The 27,661-nt window shown below is 45.9% G+C and overlaps 2 protein-coding genes across 2 annotated transcripts in view; one reads left to right on the top strand and one right to left on the bottom strand.

Annotated features, from left to right (window-relative positions):
• The window catches only part of LOC141977880 (excitatory amino acid transporter 5-like), an 81,521-nt gene that overhangs the window by 47,545 nt on the left and 6,315 nt on the right, over nt 1-27,661 (top strand). The window contains exons 7-9 of the mRNA XM_074939643.1: nt 10,734-10,967; nt 12,082-12,276; nt 14,675-14,809. Of these exons, the coding sequence (XP_074795744.1) occupies nt 10,734-10,967; nt 12,082-12,276; nt 14,675-14,809 (564 nt within the window). The remainder of the gene's footprint in view (nt 1-10,733; nt 10,968-12,081; nt 12,277-14,674; nt 14,810-27,661) is intronic.
• LOC141977961 (uncharacterized) lies at nt 736-7,028 on the bottom strand. The gene is made up of 3 exons (XM_074939798.1): nt 6,077-7,028; nt 4,991-5,449; nt 736-767 (listed from the first exon to the last, which is right to left on the bottom strand). Exons 1-3 carry the CDS (start codon nt 6,735-6,737, stop codon nt 736-738), a joined length of 1,152 nt encoding a protein of 383 aa, XP_074795899.1. The 5' UTR covers nt 6,738-7,028.

The raw sequence follows: 27,661 nt of genomic DNA, 5'->3' as shown, positions 1-27,661 counted from the left end.
TAATGACTCATCCACTCCCAGTCTTTATTCAAGCCTAAGTTAATTGTATCCAGTTTGCAAATTAATTCCAATTCAGCAGTCTCTCGTTGGAGTCTGTTTTTGAAGTTTTTTGTTGAAGAATTGCCACTTTTAGGTCTGTAATCGAGTGACCAAAGAGATTGAAGTGTTCTCCAACTGGTTTTTGAATGTTATAATTCTTGACGTCTGATTTGTGTCATTTATTCTTTTACGTAGAGACTGTCCAGTTTGGCCAATGTACATGGCAGAGGGGCATTGCTGGCACATGATGGCATATATCATATTGGTAGATGTGCAGGTGAATGAGCCTCTGATCATGTGGCGGATGTGATTAGGCCTTGTGATGGTGTCCCCTGAATAGATATGTGGGCACAGTTGGCAATGGGCTTTGTTGCAAGGATAGGTTCCTGGGTTAGTGTTTTCGTTGTGTGGTGTGTGGTTGCTGGTAAGTATTTGCTTCAGGTTGGGGGGCTGTTGGTAAGCAAGGACTGGCCTGTCTCCCAAGATCTGTGAGAGTGATGGGTCGTCCTTCAGGACAGGTTGTAGATCCTTGATGATGCGTTGGAGAGGTTTTAGTTGGGGGCTGAAGGTGATGGCTAGTGGTCTGTTATTTTCTTTGTTGGGCCTGTCCTGTAGTAGGTAACTTCTGGGTACTCTTCTGGCTCTGTCAATCTGTTTTTTCACTTCAGCAGGTGGGTATTGTAGTTGTAAGAATGCTCAATAGAGTTCTTGTAGGTGTTTGTCTCTGTCTGAGGGGTTGGAGCAAATGCGGTTGTATCTTAGAGCTTGGGTGTAGACAATGGATCGTGTGGTGTGGTCTGGGTGAAAGCTGGAGGCATGTAGGTAGGAACAGCGGTCAGTAGGTTTCCAGTATAGGGTGGTGTTTATGTGACCATCGCTTATTAGCACCGTAGTGTCCAGGAAGTGGTTCTCTTGTGTGGACTGGTCCAGGCTGAGGTGGATGGCGGGATGGAAATTGTTGAAATCATGGTGGAATTCCTCAAGGGCCTCGTTCCCATGGGTCCAGATGATGAAGATGTCATCAATGTAGCGCAAGTAGAGTAGGGGCGTTAGGGGACGAGAGCTGAGGAAGCGTTGTTCTATGCCAGCCATAAAAATGTTGGCATACTGTGGGGCTGTCAAGGTTCCTCCCCCACTCTGAACTCTAGGGTACAGATGTGGGGACCTGCATGAAAAACCTCCTAAGCTTATCTTTACCAGCTTAGGTCAAAACTTCCCCAAGGTACAAAATATTCCACCCTTTTGTCCTTGGATTGGCCGCTACCACCACCAAACAAATACTGGTTACTGGGGAAGAGCTGTTTGGACACGTCTTTCCCCCAAAAATACTTCCCAAAAACCTTGCACCCTACTTCCTGGACAAGGTTTGGTAAAAAGCCTCACCAATTTGCATAGGTGACCACAGACCCAAACCCCTGGATCTGAGAACAATGAAAAAGCATTCAGTTTTCTTACAAGAAGACTTTTAATAAAAATAGAATTAGAAATAAGAAATCCCCCCTGTAAAATCAAGATGGTAAATACCTTACAGGGTAATTAGATGCAAAACATAGAGAACCCCTCTAGGCAAAAACCTTAAGTTACAAAAAAGATACACAGACAGAAATAGTTATTCTATTCAGCACAATTCTTTTCTCAGCCATTTAAAGAAATCATAATCTAACACATACCTAGCTAGATTACTTACTAAAAGTTCTAAGGCTTCATTCCTGGTCTATCCCCGGCAAAGACAAAATGTAGACAGACACACAAACCCTTTGTTTCTCTCCCTCCTACCAGCTTTTGAAAGTATCTTGTCTCCTCATTGGTCATTTTGGTCAGGTGCCAGCGAGGTTACCTTTAGCTTCTTAACCCTTTACAGGTGAGAGGAGATTTCCTCTGGCCAGGAGGGATTTTAAAGGGGTTTACCCTTCCCTTTATATTTATGACACGCCCCCCAAATCTCAGCTAGGGTGAAACACTGGCTGGGATTTCTTCCTGGAGCTCTAGGAAAACAGAGTTAATAAGACACATGCATCTCTAAATATACTACCAAGTACATAAAGACTAGCAATATTTTCTACATCTCAAGGACGATTTTAACCAGTTGATTCTGGGAAACTTTCACGGGAGAGTGCATCAGCCACTTTGTTAGAAGCTCCTGAGATGTGTTGGATGTCAAAATCAAAATCTTGGAGAGCTAAACTCCACCGAAGAAGTTTTTTGTTAGTTTCTTTGACGGTGTGAAGCCACTTCAGTGCAGCATGGTCGGTTTGCAGGTGGAAACGTCGTCCCCAAACATATGGGCGTAGCTTTTGCAGGGCGTAGACAATGGCGTAACATTCTTTTTCAGTGATTGACCAGTTGCTTTCCCTCTCAGACAGTTTTTTGCTGAGGAACACTACAGGGTGGAATTCTCGATCAGGTCCTTTCTGCATTAAAACTGCTCCCACACCACGCTCGGACGCATCTGTGGTTACTAGGAACGGTTTGTCAAAGTCTGGGGCCCTTAGTACAGGGTCAGACATGAGTGTCGCTTTAAGCTTGTTAAAGGCCTTCTGACACTTTTCGGTCCACTGAACAGCATTTGGCTGTTTCTTTTTGGTTAGGTCTGTCAGTGGGGCGGCGATTTGGCTGTAGTGCGGTACAAATCGTCTGTAATAACCGGCCAAGCCTAAGAAGGATTGAACCTGTTTCTTTGACTTTGGGACAGGCCACTTTTGGATAGCATCCACTTTGGCCTGTAGGGGGCTGATAGTTCCTTGACCCACCTGGTGTCCAAGGTAAGTCACTCTGTTTAGGCCTATTTGACACTTCTTAGCCTTAACAGTTAGTCCTGCCTCCCTTATGCGCTCAAGGACTTTTTGTAGATGTTCCAGGTGGTCTGCCCAGGAATCCGAAAATATGGCCACATCGTCAAGGTAGGCGACTGCATATTCTCCTAATCCCGCTAGGAGACCATCTACAAGTCTTTGGAAGGTGGCGGGTGCATTTCGCAGCCCGAAAGGGAGTACATTAAATTCATACAGCCCGAGATGTGTGGTGAAGGCTGACCTTTCCTTGGCAGATTCATCTAGCGGTACCTGCCAGTACCCCTTGGTTAAGTCCAAGGTAGAGATGAACTGGGCCCGTCCCAGTTTCTCTAATAGTTCATCTGTGCGTGGCATTGGATAGTTATCTGGGCGAGTTACAGCATTTAGCTTACGGTAGTCCACGCAAAAACGTATTTCCCCATCTGGTTTGGGAACTAGAACCACTGGAGATGCCCATGCACTTTCAGAGGGGCGGATTACACCCATCTGTAACATATCCCGGATCTCCCGTTCTATAGCAGTTCTAGCTTGAGGAGACACCCGGTAAGGTTGGACTCTAATTGGGCGAGCATTACCTGTGTCAATGGAGTGATATGCCCGTTCAGTCAGTCCTGGGGTGGCTGAGAACGTTGGCGCGTAGCTAGTGCACAGCTCCTGGATCTGCTGTCACTGCATACGCCCAAGGGTCATGGAGAGGTTCACCTCTTCCACACCACCAGCACATTTCCCTTCGTAGTAGACACCTTCAGGCCACTCAGCGTCGTCTCCTCCCTGGGCTGTAAACTGACAAACCTTTAATTCTCTGGAATAAAAGGGCTTTAGAGAATTAATATGGTACACCTTAGGCTTTCGGTTGGAGGTGGGGAATGCTATGAGATAATTAACAGCTCCCAGGCGCTCCTGGACCGTGAACGGCCCTTCCCACGATGCTTCCATTTTATGGGCCTGGAGCGCCTTTAAGACCATGACCTGGTCCCCTACTTTGAAGGAACGCTCTCTGGCATGTTTACCATACCAGGCTTTTTGCTCTTTCTGAGCATCCTGTAAGTTTTCTTTAGCAAGGGCTAAAGAGGTTCGGAGGGTGTTTTGTAGGTTGGTTACAAAGTCCAGAATGTTAGTTCCTGGTGAAGGTGTAAATCCCTCCCATTGCTGCTTCACCAACTGCAATGGCCCCTTAACCTCACGGCCATATACAAGTTCAAATGGGGAAAACCCTAAACTGGGGTGTGGTACAGCTCTGTAGGCAAAGAGCAACTGCTGCAACACTAGGTCCCAATCATTGGAGTGCTCATTTACGAATTTACGTATCATGGCCCCCAAAGTTCCATTAAACTTCTCCACCAGGCCATTTGTTTGATGGTGGTAAGGAGTGGCAACCAAGTGATTTACCCCATGAGCTTCCCAAAGGTTTTTCATAGTTCCTGCCAGGAAATTAGTCCCTGCATCTGTGAGGATGTCGGAGGGCCAACCTACCCTGGCAAAAATGTCTGCTAGTGCCTGGCACACACTGTTAGCCCTGGTGTTGCTTAGAGCTACTGCTTCCGGCCATCGGGTGGCAAAATCCATGAAAGTCAGTATGTACTGCTTTCCTCTGGGTGTCTTTTTCGGAAAAGGACCCAGAATATCCACAGCTACTCGCTGAAATGGAACTTCAATGATGGGGAGTGGCTGGAGAGGGGCTTTGACCTGGTCTTGGGGCTTTCCCACTCTTTGGCACACCTCACAAGACTGGACATAGGTAGAAACATCCTTGCCCATTCCCTCCCAGTGGAATGACCCCCCCAAACGGTCTTTGGTCCTGTTCACCCCAGCATGGCCACTAGGGTGATCATGGGCTAAGCTCAAGAGCTTGGCCCGGTATTTAGTTGGAACTACCAACTGTCTCTGAGGATGCCAGTCTTCCTGGTGTCCACCAGAAAGAGTTTCCTTGTATAAAAGTCCTCTTTCTACAACAAACCTGGATCGATTAGAAGAGCTGAGAGGCGGTGGGTTGCTCCGTGCCGCCGTCCAAGCTCTCTGGAGGCTTTCATCTGCTTCCTGTTCGGTCTGGAACTGTTCCCTTGATGCTGGAGACATCAGTTCCTCATTGGATTGTGGACCTAGGCTTGGTCCCTCTGGAAGCGATATAGGGGATGGAGCTGTTTCTGTTGACTGTGAACCGCTCTTCGCTGGTGCACTATGTTGGGGTTCAGGCTCCGGCTGAGCCTCTTGTGTAGGGTTATCGGCTGCTACCAGTTCAGGGTCGGTGGGGCCCTCTGGTGTTGAGGTTGCAAGTACTGGATTCAGTGCTGGCAATGGGTCTGGTGTTGGTTGTTCGGCTGGTTCCGGTTCTGGGACTGGTTCCGTCTGGGTCTCTGGGACTGGATCCACTACTGCTGTTGCAGACATTGGTCTGGGGTCCGGGTCCATCACCTCTGACCGGGTCCTGATAGAAGTTTCCGGAACAGAGCTAGGCCTCACGGCTTGTTTAGCCTGGCTGCGGGTGACCGTTCCCACCCTCTTGGCCTGCTTCACATGATTGGCCAAGTCTTCCCCCAACAGCATGGGGATGGGATAATCATCATAGACTGCAAAAGTCCACGTTCCTGACCAGCCCTTGTACTGGACAGGCAACTTGGCTGTAGGCAAATCGAAAGAGTTGGACTTGAAGGGTTGAATTGTCACTTGGATCTCTGGGTTGATTAACTTGGGGTCCACTAAGGAAGCATGGATAGCTGACACTTGTGCTCCGGTGTCCCTCCACGCGGTGACCTTCTTCCCGCCCACACTCACAGTTTCCCTCCGCTCCAAGGGTATCTGGGAGGTATCTGGGCCTGTGGACCTCTGGTGTGATTCCGGTGCAATGAACTGTAATCTGTTGGGGTTCTTGGGGCAGTTGGCCTTTACATGCCCCAGCTCGTTACATTTAAAACATCGTCCAGCTGACGGGTCACTGGGGCGAGGAGGGTTGCTGGAGAACGGGGGGGTGGGACGATAAGGGGTCTGGAGGGTTCTTTGGGAGGTAGGTGGGGCTTTGGGCGGCCCCCGGTAATAGGGTGTGGCCTGGGGTTGTCCCTTCTGGTCTCCGCTCCAACTGCGACCAGTTTTTTTCTTCTCTGCCACCTCCACCTATCTGGCTCCAATCTCTCCTGCCTCGATTACAGTTTTGGGCTTCCCATCTAGGATGTACCTTTCTATTTCTTCAGGAACACCCTCTAAGAATTGTTCCATTTGCATTAGGAAGGGCAAATTTACTGGAGACTCACCACTTGCTCCTGATATCCAGGCATCCCAATGTTTCACAATGTGGTAGGCATGTCGGGTAAATGACACGTCTGGTTTCCACCTTAGGGCTCTGAACCTCCGACGAGACTGCTCGGGTGTTATCCCCATTCTGACTCTTGCCTTGGATTTAAACAGTTCATACTTGTTCATGTGTTCTTTAGGCATTTCAGCTGCTACCTCAGCTAAGGGTCCACTGAGCTGTGGCCTCAGCTCTACCATGTATTGGTCAGTAGAGATGTTGTACCCAAGGCAGGCCCTTTCGAAGTTTTCTAGGAAGGCCTCAGTATCATCGCCTGCCTTGTAGGTGGGGAACTTTCTGGGATGGGAAGTGGTACTTGGAGAAGGATTGCTAGGGTTTGTTGGGATATTCTGCTGAGCCTTTATCTTCTCTATCTCCTCCACATACTTCCTCTCTTTTTCCTTCTCCTCCAGTTCTTTGTCCCTTGCTTCCATAGCTCTCCTGTGAGCAGCCGCTTGGTGTTGTTCTGCCTCTTTTGCTGCCTCTTTCGCTGCCTCCCTTTCTTGTTCCTTCTCCTCCTTCTTCAGCCGCATGAGTTCTATCTGTCTTTCATGTTCCCTTTGTCTTTCCTCAGCCTGAAATCTGGCTAATTCCAGCTGTAGTCGAGCCGCGGATTTGGTCATTCTAACCTCTCTGTTTTTAACTAACTTTACACCCAAAGTTTAGAAATAAACAAACAAAACTTGGCTGTAAAATTTTGCTGTGCTGGAATAGAATACCTATTCTCTGATAGTGATTGTCAGCCTACAGAAAAAGACAATTCCCTTGTCTCTGCTCTGGGCCCAAATCAAAGCAAAAAACTTCCAACTACTTGGAAACCTGTTTACCCAGCCCAAAGAAAAAACAAGTTTCCTTTTTAAACTTGTGCTCCTTGTAAAAACTCAAAATCCAAAAAAAAAAACCCTGCCACTTTTGTCTCCAGGCAAATGGGTAGAACACCCCCCCTTCTATTTACTTTTAGGGAAAAAAAAACTCTGGGTTGGAAGACACTGAATTTCCCTGCAGGAGTTAAGTACCCTGCCTCCAGGCAAAGAAAACCTGCAATTCACAAAGATAATCCCCTTTTGTCTCTGCTTGGCCACAAAGCAGAGAAAAAAACAAGCTGCTTTCAGTTTCAGCTGCTTCTGGACTTCCTTTCCAAAGGAAAGAGAAAAAAATCTCCTTTTTTAAAATCTGTATTTCTAGTTCAAAAAAATCTCAACTGGATCTCAAAATGATTTCAGGTTAATCCCACCACTCTGCCACCATGTCAAGGTTCCTCCCCCACTCTGAACTCTAGGGTACAGATGTGGGGACCTGCATGAAAAACCTCCTAAGCTTATCTTTACCAGCTTAGGTCAAAACTTCCCCAAGGTACAAAATATTCCACCCTTTTGTCCTTGGATTGGCCGCTACCACCACCAAACAAATACTGGTTACTGGGGAAGAGCTGTTTGGACACGTCTTTCCCCCAAAAATACTTCCCAAAAACCTTGCACCCTACTTCCTGGACAAGGTTTGGTAAAAAGCCTCACCAATTTGCATAGGTGACCACAGACCCAAACCCCTGGATCTGAGAACAATGAAAAAGCATTCAGTTTTCTTACAAGAAGACTTTTAATAAAAATAGAATTAGAAATAAGAAATCCCCCCTGTAAAATCAGGATGGTAAATACCTTACAGGGTAATTAGATGCAAAACATAGAGAACCCCTCTAGGCAAAAACCTTAAGTTACAAAAAAGATACACAGACAGAAATAGTTATTCTATTCAGCACAATTCTTTTCTCAGCCATTTAAAGAAATCATAATCTAACACATACCTAGCTAGATTACTTACTAAAAGTTCTAAGGCTTCATTCCTGGTCTATCCCCGGCAAAGACAAAATGTAGACAGACACACAAACCCTTTGTTTCTCTCCCTCCTACCAGCTTTTGAAAGTATCTTGTCTCCTCATTGGTCATTTTGGTCAGGTGCCAGCGAGGTTACCTTTAGCTTCTTAACCCTTTACAGGTGAGAGGAGATTTCCTCTGGCCAGGAGGGATTTTAAAGGGGTTTACCCTTCCCTTTCTATTTATGACAGGGGCCATGCGGGTACCCATAGCAGTGCCGCTGATTTGAAGGTATATATTGTCCCCAAATGTGAAATAGTTATGGGTGAGGACAAAGTCACACAGTTCAGCCACCAGGTTTGCCGTGACATTATCGGGGATACTGTTCCTGACGGCTTGTAGTCCATCTTTGTGTGGAATGTTGGTGTAGAGGGCTTCTACATCCATAGTGGCCAGGATGGTGTTTTCTGGAAGATCACCGATGGATTGTAGTTTCCTCAGGAAGTCAGTGGTATCTCGAAGATATCTGGGAGTGCTGGTAGCGTAGGGCCTGAGGACGGAGTCTACATAGCCAGACAATCCTGCTGTCAGGGTGCCAATGCCTGAGATGATGGGGCGTTCAGGATTTCCAGGTTTATGGATCTTGGGTAGCAGATAGAATACGCCTGATCGGGGTTCCAGGGGTGTGTCTGTGCGGATTTGTTCTTGTGCTTTTTCAGGGAGTTTCTTGAGCAAATGCTGTAGTTTCTTTTGGTAGCCCTCAGTGGGATCAGAGAGTAATGGCTTGTAGAAAGTGGTGCTGGAGAGCTGCCTAGCAGCCTCTTGTTCATATTCCGACCTATTCATGATGACGACAGCACCTCCTTTGTCAGCCTTTTTGATTATGATGTCAGAGTTGTTTCTGAGGCCGTGGATGGCATTGTGTTCTGCACGGCTGAGGTTATGGGGCAAGTGATGCTGCTTTTCCACAATTTCAGCCCGTGCACGTCGGCAGAAGCATTCTATGTAGAAGTCCAGTCTGTTGTTTCGAACTTCAGGAGGAGTCCACCCAGAATCCTTCTTTTTGCAGTCTTGGTAGGAAGGTCTCTGTGGGTTAGTATGTTGTTCAGAGGTGTGTTGGAAATGTTCCTTGAGTCGGAGATCCCGAAAATAGGATTCTAGGTCACCACAGAACTGTATCATGTTCGTGGGGGTGGAGGGGCAGAAGGAGAGGCCCCGAGATAGGACAGCTGCTTCTGCTGGGCTGAGAGTATAGTTGGATAGATGAACAATATTGCTGGGTGGGTTGAGGGAACCAACTTTGTGGCCCCTTGTGGCATGCAGTAGTTTAGATAGTTTAGTGTCCTTTTTCTTTTGTAGAGAAGCAAAGTGTGTGCTGTAAATGGCTTGTCTAGTTTTTGTAAAGTCCAGCCGCGAGGAAGTTTGTGTGGAAGGTTGGTTTTTTATGAGAGTATCCATTTTTGAGAGCTCATTCTTAATCTTTCCCTGTTTGCTGTAGAGGATGTTGATCAGGTGGTTCCGCAGTTTCTTTGAGAGCGTGTGGCACAAGCTGTCAGCACAGTCTGTTTGGAATGTTGTCCAGACTCTTTGGAATATCATATTTTAAAGCCGTAGCTCCCAAATGCCTTGTCCACTTTGCCTCAAACTCTTCTGAAAAACTCTACTCTGGTAAAATATCACCCTGGGAAGTTTCAAGGGACTCGTTTCAGTTTGGTAAAGTTGGGTGAAGAGAGAAAAAGGAGATGGAAATCTGGCTTCCAGCAATAGAAGGTTTGTTTCAAGATTAACTAAAGAGATGAGGCTACTGGTTCTCTGTAGTAAGAAGAGCCTCAGCAGTTACATTAGCTAGGAAAAAATAAGAACTAATTCTCATACTTCAGGATATAAAAGGATAATGAGCTTGGGTCAAGAGGAGCTCTCATAGACTTTAGTCAGAAGGGACCATCGTGATCATATAGTCTGACCTCCTGCACATCACAGGCAACAGAACCTCACCCACCCACTCCTGAAATAGACCCCTAACCTCTGGCTGAGTCCTGAAGTCCTCAAAGCACAGTTTAAAGACTTCAAGTTACAGAGAATCCACCATTTATACTAGTTTTAACCTGCAAGTGACCTGTGCCCCATGCTGCACATGAAGGAGAAAAATCCTCAGGGTCTCTGCCAATCTGATGGGAGGGAAAATTCCTTCATGACCCCAAATATGGACCCTGAGCATATGAACAAGACCCACCAGCCAGACACCTGGGAAAGAATTCTCTGTAGTAACCCAGAGCCCTCCCCATCTAATGTCCCATCTCACCACATGGCGTAACATTGTGCAGTCGGTTGGATTCATCATGTGGAATTTTATACCTTTCTCTGGTTTATACAACATGTGGCCACACCTGGAGACACTCTAGCAGAGGGGTAGGCAACTGGTGGCCTGCAGGCCACACGCAGCCTGTCAGGGTAATTGCTGGCAGGCCACCAGAATGTTTACATTTGCACAGCCACCCACAGCTCCCAGTGGCCATGGTTCGCCGTTCCTGGCCAATGGGACCTGCGGGAAGCGGTGGCCAGCATGGCCCTGCGGCCCGCACCGCTTCCCACAGCTCCCATTGGCCAGGAATGGCGAACCACAGCCACTGGGAGCTGCAGGTGGCCGTGCAAAGGTAAATGAACTGTCTGGGGGCCTGCCAGCGATTAGGCTGATGGGCCGCATGCAGGTTGCCCTCCACTGCTCCAGCAGGACAGGATGGTCTTTTCTGTTATGACATTTTCTATGTTCCTATCCCAATGAGCAAATTTTTACTATTCTTATTGTAGGTACTTCCCATTTGGCATTGTGTTTCTCATTGCTGGGAAGATTTTGGAAATGGAGGATCCAGCTGTGATTGGAAAGAAATTGGGACTCTATGCCATAACGGTGGTGACAGGGCTAGTCATCCATGGACTTATCCTCTTGCCTTTGCTTTTCGCACTCATTACCAGGAAAAACCCCTTCGCTTTCATCCGGGGAATACTGCAAGCCCTGCTGATCGCCCTCGCGACATCATCCAGGTATGACAAAGTGGGTCTGGTCATCATTCGTCACAGACATTCCATTGTTCCAGCTGAGAGGGAAGCTGGTTTCATTATTCAAGTCTAGGGTGTGTATAAACGTTTTCATCCTTGGTTTTACACAAGGGTTTGCTGAGTAATGTACTAATCACTGGTCCCTCAAGTGCTATTCGTGCAAGGGAAATACTTTAGCAAACTCCTTCCAGCTAATTGGGGATTGGTCCTGCTCTGAGCAGGGGGTTGGACTAGATGACCTCCTGAGGTCCCTTCCAATCCTGATAGTCTATTATTCTATTTGAACTATGGGAGAGTTATGATACTTACCCATTGTTTAAACCCCTCCCCCCCTCCAAAAACTGTCCTTTGAATGAAGCTACAGCAAAAAAAACAGCTGAAGTTTGAAACTTGAGATGTGGCTTGGGCCTTGTTCTCCATGAAAATTAGAGCCATTGCCTGGTTTGAGCAGTGTGGGGGAGAATCAGTCAGCGTGGTAAGAAATTTAAAGGAAGCCTTGCTCTTTCTGCATCTTCAGTCAGCGCTAAGGGTTTTTAGAACCACCCTAGAACCACAGTATTCAAAATGGGGCTGTACTGTGGATTTATAGAGAGGCAATATGATATTTTCTATCTATCCCTTTCCTAATGATTTTTAACATTGTTCGCTTTTTTGACTGCCACTGCACATTGAGTGGATGTTTTCAGAGAACTATCCACAACTGCAAGATCTCTTTCTTGAGGGGTAACAGCTAATTTACACCCCATCATTTTATATGTATAGTTAGGATTATGTTTTCCAATGTGCATTACTTTGCATCTATCAACATTGAATTTCATCTGACATTTTGTTGTCCAGTCACTTGGTTTGGTGAGATCCCTTTGTAACTCTTTGTGGTCAGCTTTTGTGTTGTCTGCAAACTTTGCCACCTCACTGTTCACCCCAATTGAGACAAAGAGTTCTGACACTTTCCTTCCACCATTGTTTAAGAGGGAGGTGGAAGCTGATGTACAGAATTTTCACTGAGCAGATCTGGTGACCTTGTGCCTCCAGCAGCCTTCTTATTAACTTCCGCAATGACACCAACAGCAATGGAAATTGTTATTTCTTTGCAATGCAGCTCAGCAACCCTGCCCATCACCCTGAAATGTCTTCTGGAAAACAATGGAATAGACAGACGGGTGGCACGATTTGTTCTCCCTGTTGGCGCAACCATTAATATGGACGGGACTGCACTGTACGAGGCAGTCGCTGCAATCTTTATTGCTCAGGTCAATGAGTATGATTTGGACTTGGGACAAATTATAACTATAAGGTAAATACATTTCTTCCTTTATTTACACTAAATCTGTTCTCTTTCTTCCCTATCCAGATCTAAGGACAGCGTATCATAACAGCTACCAAATTTCCCACTCAAACATGTAACAGAATGACCAATGTTAAAGTAGACGTGGTTGGACAGTAGCGTATCATAAGCACAGAAGCATCTCACTACTTCTTTACCTGTTGCAGTGCCTTTGAGGTCCTATATACTCTAAGGGCATGTCAACTCTACGGATCCTAGAGCATCATAGCCATGGCATAGCCCCCCATGTGGATGCAGCCTGCACCGACAGGCGTTTCTCTATTGGTGTACAAACGCTGTGCGAGGAAGCTCTGTCTATACTAGGGATTTTGCTGGCATTGCTGTGTTGGTCAAGGGTGGGTTTTTTTCACACTCCTGAACACCATAGTTATGTCAACCTAAATATAAGTGTAGATCAGGCCTAAAGCAGTACATTCCCCTAGCATGGATGCAGTTATATTGGTATAGAAGTGCTTATACTGGTACAGTTTATTCCCATTCAGGAAGGGGAATAAGCCAGGCTGGTAAAAGGTACCTCTGTGCCAGTATCGCTGTGTGCATGACGGGGGTGGTACAAGTATAGCAGCATTCTGGGTTTTTGATTGAGTACATAAGCCGTGGCCTCTGCACTTTGTCACCATTGGGGATTTCACACCAGTAATGTGTTGGATGGAAACTTCTATTTTCATTGTCTTTGGGGAACATGACGTTTTTCACTTGCTGTGGCCTATGCAGTACAAGGAAGTCCCTTAGGCTACTGCTCAAGTGTCCTGGATCATCTAGATTTAAGGAACTAAACTCAGCAGCAGCTGTTTCTTGCGTCTCCACCACACTCTTCTCTGAGCTACACTTTTCTTCAGGAATGTGCATGGTTACATCCATTTGAGATGGAGATATGGATGCTGCAGTAGCTACAAGGTCACCTGCACTCTGACTGACTGGAAGATCAGGCATCTCCTCACCACTCACATCCTTACTGGGACCAGAAGGCTCACCATGAACATTTGTGTCTATGTATCTCAGGAGAGCTCCTTCTCAGGAGAGCACCCTTTGCTTTCTTTCTTTTTCTGAATGCTGCCCCAGAGGGGCGTTTTCTTCTTGCACTCATGACTGCAGTTCTGTGCCAGCTATAGTGGCTCTCTACACTCAATTGAAGGGGACAAATAAGCAGGCTGATAGCAGGGCCTGAGTGAGGGAAGGTATCAGCATCTTAAGGGCCTAACTGGCTCCTACTACTACAGTTGACTGCCTGTTCTCCTCAGGTGGGTTCAGGGAAGCTACAGGAAACAGGAAGCTCCCTGAGAAGCTGGGGTTAATCAGTCCGGGCTCCTGGGGTGCTAGAGAGGTACATAAGAGGCTCCTCCTCCTCTCTCTCCCAGCAACTCCTGCTGCTTTCTGTTATTCCCTCTCACCTTTTCTCCTGCCTGCCTGTTCTGTCTCTGGTGCCCTCCTTCCTCCAGCACAGCACTCCCCCCTCTCTGTGCATCTGGAGCAGAGAGAATACAGATGCGCCAGCAGCAGACACAGTTTTCTACACTCTGGGTTCTAGTGGCATCCACCGCCCAGTCTGGCACCTGAGGCAGCTGCCTCAGTTTGCCTCATGGTAAGGCCAGCCCTGCTAGCTAGCAACGGACAACCTGAGAAACATGACAGCAAGAGAGGAGACTTCTCTTTTATTTACAAGGGGGATTCACAGTCAGCTTTATAATGAGACCATGGTTGCAACCTTAACTGTGCAGAGGCCGTCACCTCTCCATAATTACATGTCCTTCTGCTCCACAAATGCAGGCCTCTGCTGCTTCAGCTGAAGCTAAAGCATTGTTTGCTGTCACCTATGGATGGACAGATGGACACACTCACTCTCGCTTTCTCACTGCCACTGAAGTCAATAGGAAGAAATTCCTGTTGACTTCAGTAGAAGCAGGACTAGGCCTAAAGCTATCTGTCACAAAAATCTGTATTAAAACTTTGCTTAATTACAAGCATTCTTCTTCAAATCTAGCCTGCACATACATTTTCAAGGAGCCTTTGCTATATGAAAAGTTTGCAGGGGTCGGAACAAGCCACTAGGTGCACAGAAACATCAGACATATGTTGAAATATTTCTGTAATCCGCAATGGTGGCTCACTGGTTGAGACAGGCAGATAAGTCGGTTGGGGGGACACTGAGGCTTAATACTGAAGGGCTTATGAGTGAGTGTTCCCCAGCTAGTCAATGGACCTCACCACGGTGATGTGAAAGCCTGGGAGGGGGTGAGGCTGGGTGATGAATGCTGATTGAAAGAGGTGACATTTACCTTGCCAAACAATCAAAATCACGAAGAGCCTTCCAAGTGACTGAGGTGCTGTGGCCTTTCTATTTCTGCAGCATAACAGCAACAGCAGCAAGCATAGGTGCAGCGGGAATCCCCCAATCAGGGCTCGTTACAATGGTCATTGTACTAACCTCTGTTGGCCTGCCCACGGATGACATCACACTGATCATTGCAGTTGACTGGGCTTTGTAAGTACTTTTTTCCCATATCCTGAGTTGCTGCTTTTAGTCTTCAGCACAGTGATCCCTGGGTATTCTGACTATGCAAATATGACTACAGTAGTTCTAACGGACGTGGCTGGAGTCTAGGGGACACAGAACACGGCATGGAGCGAGGAACTCTGCCTTGTGTTCTTGTCTTTGCCACGGACTCCTTGTGACACCCTCAGGAAATCACTGAAACACAATTTTCTTAAGTGGCTGGTAATTTATGGGGCCAACCTTTTTGAATGCCCAGCTTGGGCCTGATTTTAGACGTTCCATTTGGCTGGAATCATGTTCAGCCCTGATGAAAGTCAGGCTCCAGGCTCAGTGCCCAATTTTGAAAATGTGGCCGATGTATCTCTTTGATGCAGGTTGTGATCCATTTGGTGATGGCGTGTCATGGGCTTTCCTAGAGCTCCCAAATAGAATGAAGAGGAATTCTTCCTTCCTAAAACATTCTGATCCATTTAGGTACATTCTCAAGACTCACCTGAGGTTGAGAACATGCCAAATTCTCTTCTTCCTAGTGTGAGGACAGGAACTAGGGAGAGAAAATTCCTTGGTTTGAGTGGAAGGGACAAAACTAGGAGAACAGAGCATGAACTTGGCGCTGTGGAACATCAGATGGGCAGGTGCTGCTAGTTCCCTTATTCACCAGAAATACCTCCTTAAGTGCGAGGAACTGGAGGTCAGAGCAGGACAAGGGTATGAAGGAGGGATCACTTAACTTTTGAATACCAAGTTAAAACCGCAAAGTGCCACCAGAAACCTGATGGTGGGGCTGAAGGGAGGAAAGAGACTATCCTAAGAAATTTGGACACGAGGCCCATAAGTGACTAAGAGCAGAGGCGTGAACTTTTAGGGAACTAGGTGCTAACCCCTCAGTAAACTGTGCCTGTAAGAAATGCTCATTGAAATTTTGGCTCCCCTAGCTGACGTCCCCCTACCAGTACACCATGCCAGGGATGGACCATCCTGGTAGCACGCAAAGGAGGTACTCTTATGAGACTGAGGTATTGTCTGAGTCATCCTGTCAGAGGTGCTCAGCTTCTTCAGGTCTGCTCTGTTACTGATCATACATACAGAGGCACCTAGAGCTCCCAGGGCTGGGTGTACCACAAGCCCTTTCTGAAGGTCTAGGCAGGTAGAGGGAGAGTGTTGAGCCCATCTGGACAATCTTAGCAGGGTGACCCCAACTCACTCCCGGTGCAGAATCTTCCCCAAACTGTGTATCCTGAAATGGCCAGCCCTTTCCTGGACAGCTCAGAGAAACAATAAGGTTCATTTGACCCTCTAAAGACACAAAAACACATCACAGCTTATTAACTTAACTGGTAAATACACCCTTCTCTTTAAACACTGCACTGAGCTGGCTTATAGTAAAATAAATCAAATTCATTAACAATAGGACATAGGTTAAGTGATGCTCAGTAAAAGGAATGAAGTCAGAAAGGGTTACAAGCAAATAAAAGCGAACACACACATCTAGAAGTCTAAAACTTCTAAAGTATAAAAATATTGCTCGGGCATGCAGGAGTGAAATCAGGAAGGCCAAATCACACCTGGAGTTGCAGCTAGCAAGAGATGTTAAGAGTAACAATAAGGGTTTCTTCAGGTATGTTAGCAACAAGAAGAAAGTCAAGGAAAGTGTGGGCCTCTTACTGAATGAGGGAGGCAACCTAGGGACAGAGGATGTGGAAAAAGCTAATGTACTCAATGCTTTTTTTGCCTCTGTCTTCATGAACAAGGTCAGCTCCCAGACTACTGGGCAGCACAGCATGGGGAGGAGGTCACCAGCCCTCTGTGGAGAAAGAAGTGGTTCGGGACCATTTAGAAAAGCTGGATGAGCACAAGTCCATGAGGCCAGATGCACTGCATCCGAGAGTGCTAAAGGAGTTGGTGGATGTGATTGCAGAGCCATTATCTTTGAAAACTCATGGCGATCGGGGGAGGTCCCGGACGACTGGAAAAAGGCTAATGTAGTGCCCATCTTTAAAAAAAGGGAAGGAGGAGGATCCGGGGAACTACAGGCCAGTCAGCCTCACCTTAGTGCCTGGAAAAATCATGGAGCAGGTCCTCAAGGAATCAATTCTGAAGCACTTAGAGGAGAAGAAAGTGATCAGGAATAGTCAGCATGGATTCACCAAGGGCAAGTCATGCCTGACTAATCTAATTGCCTTCTATGACAGGATAACTGGCTCTGTGGATTAGGGGAAAGCAGTGGATGTGTTGTTCCTTGACTTTAGCAAAGCTTTTGACACGGTCTCCCACAGTATTCTTGCCAGCAAGTTAAAGAAGTATGGGCTGGATGAATGGACGATAATGTGGATAGAAAGCTGGCTAGATTGTCAGGCTCAACAGGTAGTGATCCATGTCTAGTTGGCAGCCAGTATCAAGTGGAGTGCCCCAAGGGTCGGTCCTGGGGCCAGTTTTCTTCAATATCTTCATAAATGATCTGGAGGATGGTGTGGATTGCACCCTCAGCAAGTTTGCAGATGACACTAAACTGGGAGGAGAATAGATACATTGGAGGGTAGGGATAGGATACAGAGGGCCCTAGACAAATTAGAGGATTGGGACAAAAGAAATCTGATGAGGTTCAACAAGGACAAGGGTAGAGTCCTGCAATTAGGACGGAAGAATCCCATGCAACGCTACAGATTAGGGACCGAATGGGGACCAGTTCTGCAGAAAAGGACCTAGGGGTTACAGTGGATGAGAAGCTGGATATGAGTCAACAGTGTTGCCAAGAAGGCCAATGGCATTTTGGGATGTATAAGTAGGGGCATTGCCAGCAGATCGAGGGACGTGATCATTCCCCTCTATTCAACATTGGTGTGGCCCCATCTGGAATTTTGGGTCCCACACTACAAGAAGGATGTGGAAAAATTGGAAAACGTCTGGTGGAGGGCAACAAAAAATGATTAGGGGACTGGAACACATGACTTATGAGGAGAGGCTGAGGGAACTGGGATTGTTTAGTCTGCAGAAGAGAAGAATGAGGGGGAATTTGATAGCTGCTTTCAACTACCTGAAAGGGGGTTCCAAAGAGGATGGATCTAGACTATTCTTAGTGGTAGCAGATGACAGAACAAGGAGTAATGGTCTCAAGCTGCAGTAGGGGAGATCTAGGTTGGATATTAGGAAAAACTTTTTCACTAGGAGGGTGGTGAAACATTGGAATGTGTTACCTAGGGAGGTGGTGGAATCTCCTTCCTTAGAAATTTTTAAGGTCAGGCTTGACAAAGCCCTGGCTGGGATGATTTAGTTGGGGATTGGTCCTGCTTTGAGCAGGGGGTTGGACTAGATGACCTCCTGAGGTCCCTTCCAACCCTGGTATTCTATGATTCTATGAAAATTTAATCTAGCAAGATACAAGCTTGTTCAAGATGGTTTCTCTCACTAGTCATTCTTCCCAGCCATGGCTGACTGTCCCTCAGCCAGGACTGTCCACAAAAGCACAAGGTGCTAGCTTCCCTTGTCTTCTTAGGTGAAAGACCTTTGTCTAAGTGTGTTTCTCACCAATATTCAGTTCCAGAGACAAGGTCCCCCACACTGAAGGGCCCATCTTTCTCAGCTTGCAAGAACTCTGGCCTATTGTGTTTGTCTAGTGACAGATGCCAAAGAGTCCCTGCAGCCCTTCCTATGAGGTTTCCATTCCCCTGTATGATTTCTATGTAAATGGGGCTTCCATTGTTTGATTCTATCATGCTTAATTTACATAGGAGACAGGTCATTAGCTGTGACAATTCCTCCTATCTGGGCAGTCAGCAGAGCCTAACATCAGTGAGTATCTATAATTCCTTATATAGTGTTAATACATACATTTCAAAATAACGAGGAGTCCTTGTGGAACCTTAGAGACTAAAATCTATTTGGGCATAAGCTTTCATGGGCTAAAACCCACTTCATCAAATGTATGGAGTGAAAAATACAGTAAGCAGTATATATATTACAGCACACGAAAAGGTGGGAGTTGCCTTACCAAGTGGGGGGAGGTCAGTGCTAACGAGGCCAATTCAATTAAGGTGGAAGTGGCCTATTCTCAACAGTTGACAAGAAGGGGTGAATACCAAGGGAGGGAAAATTACTTTTGTAGTGCTAACGAGGCCAATGCAATCAAGGTGGATGTCGCCCATTCCTAACAGTTGACAAGAAGGTGAGTATCAGCAGAGGGAAAATTACTCTTTGTAGTGACCCATCCACTCCCAGTCTTTATTCAGGCCTAATTTGATGGTGTCCAGTTTGCAAATTAATTCCACTTCTGTAGTTTCTTGTTGGAGTCTGTTTTTGAAGTTTTTTTGTTGAAGAATTGCCACTTTTAAGTCTGTTATTGAATCTCCAGGGAGATTGAAGTGCTCTCCTACTGGTTTTTGAATGTTACAATTCTTGATGTCTGATTTGTGTCCATTTATTATTTTGCATAGAGACTGTCCGGTTTGGCCAATATACATGGAAGACTGGCATTGCTGGCATATATCACATTGGTAGATGTGCAGGTGAACGAGCCCCTGATGGTGTGGCTGATGTGGTTAGGTCCTATGATAGTGTCCCTTGAATAGATATGCGGACAGAGTTGGCAACGGGGTTTGTTGCAGGGATTGGTTCTTGGGTTAGTGTTTTTGTTGTGTGGTGTGTGGTTGCTGGTAAGTATTTGCTGCTTCAGGTTGGGGGGCTGTCTGTAAGCAAGGACTGGCCTGTCTCCCAAGATCTGTCAGAGTGAGGGATTGTCCTTCAGGAGAGGTTGTAGATCCTTGATGATGCGCTGGATACGTTTTAGTTGGGGGCTGTAGGTGACAGCTAGTGGCGTTCTGTTACTTTCTTTGTTGGGCTTGTCTTGTAATAGGTGACTTCTGGGTACCCTTCTGGCTCTGTCAATCTGTTCCTTCACTTCACCAGGTGGGTATCGTAGGTTTAAGAACACTTGATAGAGATCCTGTAGGTGTTTGTCTGAGGAAATGGAGCAAACGTGATTGTATCTTAGAACTTGGCTGTAGACGATGGATTGTGTGACGTGGTCTGGATGAAAGCTGGAGGCATATAGGTAAGTATAGTGGTCAGTAGGTTTCTGGAATAGAGTGGTCTTTTTGTGACCATTGCTTATTAGCACTGTAGTGTCCAGGAAGTGGATCTCTTGTGCAGACTGGTCCAGGCTGAGGTTGATGGTGGGGTGGAAATTGTTGAAATCCTGGTGGAATTCCTCAAGGGCCTCCTTCCCATGGGTCCAGATGATGAAGATGTCATCAATGTAGCGCAAGTTGAGTAGGGGCGTAAGGGGACGAGAGCTGAGGAAGCGTTGTTCTAAGTCAGCCATAAAAATGTTGGCATACTGTGGGACCATGCAGGTACCCATAGCAGTGCCGCTGATTTGAAGGTATAAATTGTCCCCAAATGTGAAATAGTTATGGGTGAGGACAAAGTCACACAGTTCAGCCACCAGGGTTGCCGTGACATTATCGGGGGAAACTGTTCCTGACAGCATATAGTCCATCTGTGTGTGGAATGTTGGTGTTGAGAGCTTCTATGCATTGTAACATTCAAAAACCAGTAGGAGAACACTTCAATCTCCCTGGTCACTCAAACTTAAAAGTGGCAATTCTTAAACAAAAAAACTTCAAAAACAGACTTGAACGAGAAACTGCAGAATTGGAATTCATTTGCAAACTGGACACCACCAAATTAAGCCTGAATAAAGACTGGGAGTGGATGGGTCACTACAAAAAGTAATTTTCCCTCTGCTGATACTCACACCATCTTGTCAACTGTTGGGAATGGGCGATGTCCACCTTGATTGCACTGGCCTCATTAGCACTACAAAAGTAATTTTCCCTGATACTCACCTCCTCTTGTCAACTGTTGAGAATAGGCCACTTCCACCTTAACTGAATTGGCCTCGTTAGCACTGACCCCCCACTTGGTAAGGCAACTCCCATCTTTTCATGTGCTGTAATATATATACACTGCTTACTGTATTTTCCACTCCATGCATCTGATGAAGTAGGTTATTAACTATAATAACTTAAGAAAAAAACCTGGGCATCATTGTAAGACAGCTCAATGAAGATCTCTGCTCAGCGTGAAACTTTCAGATTAGATGACCACTTTGATATGGATGTCCAACAGTCATTGTTTAACCGAGCATCCACCTCCAAGCAAACAGGCAACCGTGAATGACTGGTTGCTTACCTGACAGTAACTGATTCTTCCAGATGTTTTGTCCACATGGATTCCACAGTCTGCCCTCCTTCCCATGACTAGAGTGACTCTGACATTCTGTATTGGCAAAGCACCTGAGGGACTCTTGGACCTGCTTTATGCTGTTAGCTGGGGATGAGAGAGGACATCAGCCCCCATGGACTCTGCTGGCTGAAAGAATCTGATCTCATACACATGTGCATCAAGATTAGAAACCACATGGACAATCACTTGAAGAGGAATGGGACTGCATATGTTAGAGAAGAGACAAATAAGACTGGACATGACAGAGATGGGCAACAAAAATGATTAGGGGTCTAGAGCACATGACTTATGAGGAGAGGCTGAGGGAGCTGGGATTGTTTAGTCTGCAGAAGAGAAGAATGAGGGGGGATTTGATAGCTGCTTTCAACTACCTGAAAGGGGGTTCCAAAGAGGATGGCTCTAGACTGTTCTCAATGGTAGCAGATGACAGAACGAGGAGTAATGGTCTCAAGTTGCAATAGGGGAGGTTTAGATTGGATATTAGGAAAAACTTTTTCACTAAGAGGGTGGTGAAACACTGGAATGCGTTACCTAGGGAGGTGGTAGAATCTCCTTCCTTAGAGGTTTTTAAGGTCAGGCTTGACAAAGCCCTGGCTGGGATGATTTAACTGGGAATTGGTCCTGCTTCGAGCAGGGGGTTGGACTAGATGACCTTCTGGGGTCCCTTCCAACCCTGATATTCTATGATTCTATGATTCTATGAGATATAGAGGGCAGAAATTATGCTTATTCATACGTTTTAAGTACAGAAGGGACCACTATGGTCACAGTCTGATTTCCTGCACAACTCAAGCCATAGATTTTCACTCAGTAATTTCTGCTTCAAGTCCAAAAACCTGTGGGTGAATTAGAACATATCTGTTGGATGACTAAGTGATTGAGAAACCACCATATCCCTTGATAAACTGTTCCTATGGTAAATTACACTCAAAATTTTGCATCCTGTTTTCAGTTTAAATTTTTTTAATCCAATTTTCAGCCATTAAATCTTGTTGTGCCCCACTCTGTTAAAGAGCACTGTAGAATCAAGGCTTGTCTAGACAGGGACAATCAAAAAAGTTAATTCAAATTAACTTTTAAAGTGGATTAAATTGCATTAAACCCCTGGGTGGACACTCTTATTCAGAATTAGAGTGGCTTTAGCTTAATTTGCTTAAACTAAGGGCTTGTTTACATTTAAAATGCTGCAGTAGCACAGCTGCTCTGCTGTAACGCTTCACTGAAGACATTACCCGCACCAACAGAAGGGGTTCTCCTGTCGGCGTAGATAATCCACCACCCCGAGAGGCAGTAGCTAGGTCGAGAATTTTCCCATTTACCTAGTGCTGTCTACACCATGGGTTTGGTCAGTTTAACTGCATCACTCAGGGGGTTGTGGATTTTTCACAAATCCTACAGACCTAATTGCCTCATGTAGACCAGGCCTAAATCAAATTAAGTCCACTTTATTTCCGAATATGAACATGCGAACAGGTGTTTAATGCAGTTTAACTAATCCACTTTAAATTCACACCTTTAGTTAATTCAGCTCAATTTTCCTGAGTGTCCCTATGTAAACAAGACCTTAGATGTCTTCTCCTTGTTCAAGTATGTACAGATCATGACCAGATCATATCTTAGGGCTTTTCTACACTGGCAGTTTGCAGCGCTGCAACTTTCTCACTCAGGGGTGTGAAAAAACACCCCACGAGCACAGCACGTTTCAGCGCTATAACACGCCAGCGTAGACAGTGCAACAGCACTAGGAGCCGTGCTCAGCAGTTGACAAGAAGGGGTGAATACCAAAGGAGGGGAAATTACTTTTGTAGCGCTAACAAGGCCAATGCAATGAAGGGAGGGAGTTGGCTGATGTGATTGCAGAGCCATTGTCTTTGAAAATTCATGGCAATCGGGGGAGGTCCCGGACGATTGGAAAAAGGAAAATATAGTGCCCATCTTTAAAAGAGGGGACGATGGAGAATCTGGGGACTACAGACCAGTCAGCCTCACTTCAGTCCCCGGCAAAATCATGGAGCAGGTCCTCAAGGAATCCATTTTGTTACACTTGGAAGAGAGGAAGGTAATAAGGAACAGTTAACATGGATTCACCAAGGGCAAGTCATGCCTGACCAACCTGATTGCCTTCTATGATGAGATAACTGGCTCTGTGGATATGGGGAAAGCGGTGGACGTGATATATCTTGACTTTAGCAAAGCTTTTGATATGGTCTCCCACAGTATTCTTACCAGCAAGTTAAAAAAGTATGGATTGGACGAATGGACTATAAGGTGGATAGAAAGCTGGCTAAATTGTCAGGCTCAACGGGTAGTGATCAACGGCTCGATGTCTAATTGGCAGCTGGTATCAAGCGGAGTGCCCCAGGGGTCGGTCCTGGGGCTGGTTTTGTTCAACATCTTTATTAAATGATCTGGATGATGGGATTAATTGCACCCTCAGCAAGTTCGCAGATAACACTAAAATGGGGGAGAGGTGAATACGCTGGAGGGTAGGGATAGGATACAGAGGGACCTAGACAAATGAGAGGATTGGGCCAAAAGAAATCTGATGAGGTTCAACAAGGACAAGTGCAGAATCCTGCACTTAGGACGGAAGAATCCCATGCACCGCTACAGGCTGGGGATAGACTGGCTAAGCAGCATTTCTGCAGGAAAAGGACCTAGGGATTACAGTGGATGAGAAGCTGGATATGAGTCAACAGTGTGCCTTTGTTGCCAAGAAGGCCAATGGCATATTGGGCTGTATTAGTAGGAGCATTGCCAGCAGATTATTCCCCTCTATTCAGCACTGGTGAGGCCACACCTGGAGTATTGCGTCCAGTTTTGGTCCCCCCACTACAGAAGGGATGTGGACAAATTGGAGAGAGTCCAGCAGAGGGCAACGAAAATGATCAGGAGGCTGGGGCCCATGACTTACAAGGAGAGGCTGAGGAAACTGGGCTTAGTTAGTCTGCAGAAGAGAAGAGTGAGGGGGGAATTTGATAGCAGCCTTCAATTACCTGAAACCGTCACCTACAGCCCCCAAGTAAAACCTCTCCAGTGCATCATCAAGGATCTACAAACCTATCCTGAAGGATGATCCTTCACACTCTCAGACCTTGGGAGACAGCCCAGTCCTCGCTTACAGACAGCCCCCCAACCTGAAGCAAATACTCACCACACAACAAAAACACTAACCCAAGAACCAATCCTTGCAACAAACGGTGTTGCCAACTCTGTCCGCATATCTATTCAAGGGACACCAACATAGGACCTAACCACATCAGCCACACAATCAAGGGCTCATTCACGTGCACATCTACCAATGTGATATACGCCATCATGTGCCAGCAATGCCAGTCTTCCATGTACATTGGCCAAACCGGACAGTCTCTACACAAAATAATAAATGGACACAAATCAGACATCAAGAATTGTAACCTTCAAAAACCAGGAGGAGAACACTTCAATCTCCCTAGATACTCAACAACAGACTTAAAAGTGGCAATTCTTCAACAAAAACACTTCAAAAACAGACTCCAACGAGAAACTGCAGAGCTGGATTAATTTGCCAACTGGACACCATCAAAATAGGCCTGAATAAAGACTGGGAATGGATGGGTTACTACAAAAAGTAATTTTCCCTCTGCTGATACTCTCACCTTCTTGTCAACTGTTGGAAACGGGCCACCTTGATTGCATTGGACTCGTTAGTACTACAAAAGTAATTTTCCCTCCCTTGGTATTCAACCCTTCTTGTCAACTATTGAGAATAGGCCACTTCCACCTTAATTGAATTGCTCATTAGCACTGACCCCCCCCCCCCCCGCTTGCTAGGGCAACTCCCATCTTTTCAGATGCTATAATACTGTATTTTTCACTCCATGCATCTGATGAAGTAGGTTTTAGCCCATGAAAGCTTATGCCCAAATAAATGTGTTAGTCTCTAAGGTGCCACAAGGACTCCTGGTTGTTTTTGCCAATGCAGCCTAACATGGCTACCACTCTGAAACCTCAAAAAGAAAAGGAGGACTTGTGGCACCTTAGAGACTAACACATTTATTTGAGCATAAGCTTTCGTGAGCTACAGCTCACTTCATCGGATGCATTCAGTGGAAAAATCTCCCCACTGTATTTTCCACTGAATGCATCCGATGAAGTGAGCTGTAGCTCACGAAAGCTTATGCTCAAATAAATGCGTTAGTCTCTAAGGTGCCACAAGTCCTCCTTTTCTTTTTGCGGATACAGACTAACACACGTCTGCTACTCTGAAACCTGTAATCTGTAACCTATCATTTAAATCATCTTCTGTACCTGATGACTGGAGGATGGCTAATGTGACACCAATTTTTAAAAAGGGCTCCAGAGGTGATCCCGGCAATTACAGGCCTGTAAGCCTGACTTCACTACTGGGCAAACTGCTTGAAACTATAATAAAGAACAATATTGTCAGACAGAGATGAACATAATTTGTTGGGGAAGAGTCAACATGGTTTTAGTAAAGGGAAATCATGCCTCACCAATCTACTAGAATTCTTTGAGGGGATCAACAAGCATGTGGACCAAGGAGATACAGTGGATATAGTGTACTTAGATTTTCAGAAAACCTTTGACAAGGTCCCTCACCAAAGGCTCTTATGCAAAGTAAGCTGCCACAGGATAAGAGGGAAGGTGCTCTCATGGATTGGTAACTGGTTAGATAGGAAACAAAGGGTAGGTATAAATGGTCAGTTTTCAGAACCGAGAGAGGTAAATAGTGGTGTCCCCCAGGGGTCTGTTCTGGGACCAGTTATATTCAATATATTTATAAATGATCTGGAAAAAGGGGTAAAACAGTGAGGTGGCAAAATTTGCAGATGATACAAAATCACTAAAAATATTTAAGACCCAGGCAGACTGCAAAGAGCTACAAAAGGATCTCTCAAAACTGGGTGACTGGGCAACAAAATGACAGATTAAATTTAATGTTGATAAACAGTGGAAAGCACAATCTCAATTATACATATAAAATGATGGGGTCAAAATTAGCTGTTACTACTCAAGAGAGAGATCTTGGAGTCACTGTGGATAGTTCACTGAAAATATCCACTCAATGTGCAGTGGCAGTCAAAAAAGCGAATAGAATGCTGGGAATAATTAACAAAGGGATAGATAATAGGACTGAAAATATGTTGCCTCTATATAAATCCATGGTATGCCCACATCTTTAATAGTGTGTGCAGATGTGGTCACCCCATCTCAAAAAAATATTTTGGAATTGGAAAAGGTTCAGAAAAGGGCAACAAAAATGATTAGGGGCATGGAACGGCTTCCGTATGAGGAGAGATTAATAAGACTGGGACTTTTCAGCTTGGAAAAGAGACGGCTAAGGGGAGATATGATTGAGGTGTATAAAATCATGACTGGTGTAGAGAAAGTAGATAAGGAAATGTTATTTACTCCTTCTCATAACACAAGAACTAGGGGTCACCAAATGAAATTACTAGGCAGCAGGTTTAAAACAAATAAAAGGAAGTATTTCTTCACACAATGCACAGTCAACCTGTGGAACTCCTTGCCAGAGGATGTTGTGAAGGCCAAGACCATAAGAGGGTTCAAAAAAGAACTAGATACATTCATGGAGGATAGGTCCAGCAATGGCTATTAGCCAGGTTGAGCAGGAATGGTGTCCCTCACCTCTGTTTGCCAGAAGCTGGGAATGAGTGACAGGTGATGGATCACTTGATGATTACCTGTTCTGTTCATTCCTTCTGGGGCACCTGGCTTTGGCCACTGTCAGAAGACAGGATACTGGGCTAGACGGACCTTCGGTCTGACCCGGTAGGGCCATTCTTATGTTCTTATCTCTTCCTTAGGCCATGCCCACACTACAAAAATTATGTCAACTTAAGTTACATTGGCATACAGCAGCCGCAGTTATTACATCGCTTGTGCGCGCTATGCTCCTTGTGTCGGCACACACCTCCTCACCAGGAGCGCTCATATTGATGCATAGTGCAGTGCACCGTGGCTTGGTATTCCACTGTGCAACTTGCCACCATGCAACACAGGATGTTTTGGGAAGTTTTTGCAATGCCTCATGAAGCAGAAACGGGTTGCATAGGTGTGACTGGGAGCATGGGGTCAACTTCCCATAATGAAGTGTTCTCCATCCCATAGTATTTCACACCTCTTCAAAATCCCCATAAATCCATGTGTCCCTCCTTACTGGCCACCATCTCTGACAGACACACAGAGCGTGCAGAGCTTTGCATTATTGTCATGAGCGTTGCAAGCACAGGGTGCCTGATCTTGCAGTATCTGCAGAGCCCGAAGAGGAGCTGCGGGGAACACGACATTTCCTTGAAGACTAGATCGCTGTGGGACACAGACAGAAACAATTCAAGGTTGTTGGTGGCATTCATGGAGAAGCTGCGGATGGTGGAACACCAGTTCTGGGCCTGAGTGAGTAACAAGCACTGACTGGTGGAATCGCATTGTCATGCAGGTTTGGGATGACTAGCAGTAGCTGAAGAATTTTCGGATGCACAAAGACACATTCCTGGATCTGTGTGCCGAACTTGCCCCAGCCTGCCAGCGCAGGGACACCAAAATGAGAGCTGCACTGACTGTGGAGAAGTG

The sequence above is a fragment of the Natator depressus genome, chromosome 25, assembly GCF_965152275.1.
Source record: "Natator depressus isolate rNatDep1 chromosome 25, rNatDep2.hap1, whole genome shotgun sequence".
In the NCBI taxonomy this organism is placed as follows: domain Eukaryota; kingdom Metazoa; phylum Chordata; order Testudines; family Cheloniidae; genus Natator; species Natator depressus.
Note: the sequence above shows the minus strand (reverse complement) of the source record. Positions and strands in the feature narration are given on the sequence as shown.

Bases quoted from the DNA above. Each gene is read 5' to 3' on its own strand.
- LOC141977961 (XM_074939798.1), bottom strand. From the start codon at position 6,737: ATGACCAAATCCGCGGCTCGACTACAGCTGGAATTAGCCAGATTTCAG. The intron at 5,450-6,076 runs GTGAGTCTCCAG...ATTTGCCTACAG, and splicing joins CTGGATATCAGGAGCAAGTG to CCAAGTTGCCTGTCCAGTAC. The intron at 768-4,990 runs GTTCACAGTCAA...CCAACCCCTCAG, and splicing joins TAGTGCACCAGCGAAGAGCG to ACAGAGACAAACACCTACAA.